General features: G+C 45.2%; 1 protein-coding gene across 1 annotated transcript in view; it reads right to left on the bottom strand.

The window, feature by feature from the left end:
- fem1a (fem-1 homolog a) overlaps positions 1-2,616 on the bottom strand; it is a 2,942-nt gene extending 326 nt beyond the window's left edge. The window contains exon 1 of the mRNA XM_062023923.1: positions 1-2,616. This exon is cut by the window's left edge and continues 326 nt beyond it. Within this exon, the coding sequence (XP_061879907.1) occupies positions 571-2,424 (1,854 nt within the window). The 5' untranslated portion in view covers positions 2,425-2,616 and the 3' untranslated portion in view covers positions 1-570.
- Positions 2,617-5,000: the final 2,384 nt, after the last annotated feature.

Here is a 5,000-nt window from a genome sequence, read left to right as displayed (position 1 = left end):
CAGAAGCTTCATGGTCTAGAACTCCCATTTAAAAGAAGCAATTGAGAAGTACCCTTAAGTCCGATCTGTTCACAGTGATGCTTTGCTTCAGGAACTTTAACTGCCAGACCACAGTGACTGTTTTTTTTAAAATGCGGTCTCTAAATAACCTGAGGAGTCCCCTGGCGTTTTGTCAGTTAGGGTGATATGTTAGTGGCTTTACATCACAGAGGCGTTTGGCACAGTACGCTTTAACAATTTCCTAAGCAGACAGAACATGTCAACAAGCAGAAACCCGCCAGAAACAATAAATACAAGCAAGTGTGGCTGGTTGCGTTTGTTCAATTATCATTTCTGAACATTTTGGACAAGCAATCGCATTCAAATTGTCCTTTTCATGCATCGTAATTGACCAGATGTTGTCGGTCACCGCATCAAACCCGTTTAGATACAAGCATACTTTGGGAAATGTTCATTCTAAATGCCGGACTGCGGTGGATCAAAGTCATGAGTCCAGGAGCGAAGCAAGCAGAGGTTAGAGACAAGAGAAAGGTGAGGTCAAGAGAAAGAGTCAGGGGTCAGTGATGGAGGTCAGTGCAGCTCAATAAAACCTTCCATCTCTTCAGAGATGAGTCCCCTGTAAGGAAGTCTGTGCTTTTCCACTGCACGAGCTGCCAGGCACTGAAGAGTGATGTAGTTGAGCGGGAAGAGAGCCGGGTGTCCAATATTGTGCTCACCTAACAGCTCGTAGGCCGTCTTCCTCTGTGCGTTGGTGGCGTCAAAATGTGCCCCGGCCTTCATGAGAAGCGCCATGATCTCCGGGTATCCGTTTAACGCGGCGATGTGCAGTGGAGTGTTGTTCTCGCAGTCCCTCGAATCGACGTCGGCGCCGCACTCCAAGAGCAGCGACGCCACCGCCTGGGAGGGGAAGCGACCGACGGGGTAGCGCCCCACGGACGTGGTCTCCTTGTCCACGGCCATGTGAAGCGGCGTGAAGCCGGAACGGCCGCGAGGATTCAGCTTTAACAGGCGGTAGACCGTGTGCTTCTTCTGGTGCTCCTGCTCGGGGTTGCACTCCAGCTTCTCCAGCAGGAAGACGAGGTGGAGGATGATGGCGAGCGCTTTGGTGAACTGTGGGACCTCCGGTGGGTTGTCCCTCTGCGCCACAGCTCGCTCGACCTCTCGCACACTTTTACCCAACACGGTCATCAGATCGTGGAAGGTGATGCGCGTGGACAGGGTGCCTTTCGCACGGTCTTGAAGGACAAAGGAGAAGAGCTCGGCAAAGGACAGGAAACTTGAGGCCGTCATGGGGCTGAGTGGGTCCAGGTTGCTCTGCTGCATATCCAAAGCGTATTTCCACAGGCTGATACATCTTTCAAAGTTGCCAGAGTCTGCGTAGACGGCTCCTCTGTAGCGGATGTAGTAGGAGGTGTCTGGGTGGGACGGCCCCAGGATGCGCTCGCGAACCAACAGGGCCTGCATCCTCATCTCATCAGGGTCTGTGATCAGAGCCTCCAGTTCCTCTGCACTGTTCACCTCCTGGGCACAGCCGTAAGCAGGAATGGGGGCCCCAGGTGGGGGCTTGGTCAAATAGCCTGTTTTTTCCCCTGGCTGCCTCAACTCCATTGCCCGTCTCCAGTACTTCATGGCTCCGAGCAGATCCCTCTTCTTGTCCACAAAGGTGGCCCCGAGGAGTTCGAGGGAATCTATTCGCTCTTCCCTGGAGGTGCGGGGCTGGTGGGCGAGGTACTCCACGATGTTGGTGTGTCCTGTGACGCTCGCAGCGAGGAGCGGGGTCATCCCGTAGCCGTCCCTCTCCATGCGGGCGTCGCACTTGAGCAACATCTTCATGATGTCCAGGCTGCCGGACTCGGCGCAGTCGTGGAGGGCGGTGTTCCCTTTCACGCTCTTGCGGTTGACATCGGCCCCCCGGTCCAGGAGGAACTTGGCTATCTCCTTGTGGCCCTTGTAGCAGGAGATCATGAGGCAGGTGTGGCCGTGCCTGTTGGCCACCTCCATGTCAGCTCGGTGCTCCACCAGGTAGCGGACAATGTCCAGGTGGCCATCGAAGCAGGCGGCCCGCAGCGGAGTGGAGTTGGTTAACGTCGCGTTATTCACGGAGGCGCCGTGTTTTAAAAGGATTTTCACCACCAGGAGGTGACCGGCTGCCGAAGCCGCCCACAGCGGGGGGGCTTCTTCGATGGTCTCGCCGTCAAAGTTCACCGCGCCGCCGAGTTCTACATTGGCTTTACAATGTCCGATGAGGTAGTCCACGACCTCCAGGTGTCCGTACCGCGATGCTATCAGGAGAGAGGTGCCTCCCTGGGTTTTCTCCTCCGATAAAGCTTCGAGCTCCGCGGGAGTTTTGTTGCCGAGCAACTTCTGGATAAGTTTCAGCTTACCGTCTCTGGCCGCGTTGAACACCGCCGTCGTTAAATCCATTGTTAAAGGACATTAACCCCATAACCACTCATTGTCTAGCGCACTAACATGTAAGTGTGTCTTTTACAAGCAACATTAGTTTGGCGTCCGGCTCTCCTCCTTCTTCCATTTTAAGGCAGGATGATGTCAAGATGGCGTTTGTGTTGCTTGACAGTTCTGTGTTTACAATAGCGGCAGTGCATTGTGGGTAATGGAGTTGTGATACTTCAATGGGCGCGGGCTTTTTCGTTGTTTTAGACTACATCTCCCATGGTGCAACTGATTTAAATGACCTACAGTACCAGCTGACGGGGTTCGTACCGTTCGTTCCGTATTTATTTTCAGACAAACAAGACGCGCCACTGGCCAAAATAACGTCATGCCAGTAAGTTCTTCTGGCTCTCACCCTTCTTCCATTTTAAGGCAGGATGTCAAGATAGCGTTTGTGTTGCTAGACAGTTCTGTGTTTACTATAGCGGCAGTGCATTGTGGGTAAAGAAGTTGTAACTCTACAATGGGAGCGAGCTTTTTGGTTGAAATAAACTACATCTCCCATGGTGCAACTGATTTAAATGACTTACAGTACCAACTGACGGGTTCGTTCCGTATTTATTTTCAGACAAACAAGACGCGCCACTGGCCAAAATAACGTCATGCCAGTAAGTTCTTCTGGCTCAAATCCTTCTTCCATTTTAAGGCAGGATGTCAAGATAGCGTTTGTGTTGCTTGACAGTTCTGTGTTTACTATGGCGGCAGTGTATTGTGGGTAATGTAGTTGTAACTGTACAATGGAAGCGGGCTTTTTCGTTGTTTTAAACTACATCTCCTATGGTGCAACTGATTTAAATGACCTACATTCGTTCCGTTTTATTTTCAGACGAACAAGACGCGCCACTGGACAAAATAACGTCATGCCTGTAAGTTCTTCTGGCTCTCATCCTTCTTCCATTTTTAGGCAGAATGATGTCAAGATGGCGTTTGTGTTGCTCGACAGTTCTGTGTTTACTATTGCGGCAGTGCATTGTGGGTAATGCAGTTGTAATACTTCATTTGAAACTACATCTCCCATGGTGCAACTGATTTAAATGCCCTGCAGTACCAGGTGACGGGTTTCGTTCCGTATTTATTTTCAGACAAACAAGACTGGACTAATAAATTACGCCATGCCTGTCAATTTTGCCTTAACAGTTAACAAAAAACTTCCTTCGACGTTTATGTTTATGCTTAGTTATTAAGATTTTCAAGAGCAAAATTCTGCTGTTGCTATTCTTACAAATACAAACATTCATACAATAATACATAATTAGCAAACAATTCACAATTCATTGTGGAATAACTGACAACAATTCTTAAAAAGTGGATGTATTAGTCTAAAGATATAAATACAAGTAAGTATACGATTGTATTATATGACACAAATTAGATCATCCTAAATATAATTATTATTTACATTATGTAAATCTGGAAATGTAAATACACAACAAAATGCATACGGATAATTAATTTTGGTTTAAGATGCAGACAAATATTTACATAAGTTACTTAATATGAGTTACACATAACACATATCAATTGAACAGTACATAAGTACGTTTTGAAGTTTTTACTCGAATGCAAAATAACACTGCAATGTATCTTTTAAATTCTTGGAACACTTAATTAAAAAAATATATTTTTCCATGTTGTGTATTCTGAGATGGTATAGTATTACTGTTTTTTGGTGACACATTTTGTTTAAAAATACGTCTAAATACAATATAAACATATCTTAATGGTTTCATTGCTTTACTTTTGTCTAAATGACGCACTTTATTAGAATGTTGTAATTGGTATTTATTGATATGTATGTTCATGTTCCTTTTAGCGTCATAAAGCCAATGATGTCATCAAATGTCCAAAGAGAAGGTAAGGAGTCACTTCAAAGTGACCTACTTTGTTTTAGTCTGGCTGGCAATGTGGCATTTTACTCTTTGTCCAGCAGAGGTCACTCTTTCTTTTCATGTCGCGCTTTTAATTTCCTTTTTTTCTCATATATATATATATATATATATATATATATATATATATATATATATATATATATATATATATATATATATATATATATATATATACACTACCGTTCAAAAGTTTGGGGTCACCCAAAGAATTTTGTGGAATAGCCTTCATTTCTAAGAACAAGAATAGACTGTCGAGTTTCAGATGAAAGTTCTCTTTTTCTGGCCATTTTGAGCGTTTAATTGACCCCACAAATGTGATGCTCCAGAAACTCAATCTGCTCAAAGGAAGGTCAGTTGTGTAGCTTCTGTAACGAGCTAAAGTGTTTTCAGATGTGTGAACATGATTGCACAAGGGTTTTCTAATCATCAATTAGCCTTCTGAGCCAATGAGCAAACACATTGTACCATTAGAACACTGGAGTGATAGTTGCTGGAAATGGGCCTCTATACACCTATGTAGATATTGCACCAAAAACCAGACATTTGCAGCTAGGATAGTCATTTACCACATTAGCAATGTATAGAGTGTATTTCTTTAAAGTTAAGACTAGTTTAAAGTTATCTTCATTGAAAAGTACAGTGCTTTTCCTTCAAAAA

The sequence above is a fragment of the Entelurus aequoreus genome, linkage group LG16 (assembly GCF_033978785.1).
Source record: "Entelurus aequoreus isolate RoL-2023_Sb linkage group LG16, RoL_Eaeq_v1.1, whole genome shotgun sequence".
In the NCBI taxonomy this organism is placed as follows: domain Eukaryota; kingdom Metazoa; phylum Chordata; class Actinopteri; order Syngnathiformes; family Syngnathidae; genus Entelurus; species Entelurus aequoreus.
Note: the sequence above shows the minus strand (reverse complement) of the source record. Positions and strands in the feature narration are given on the sequence as shown.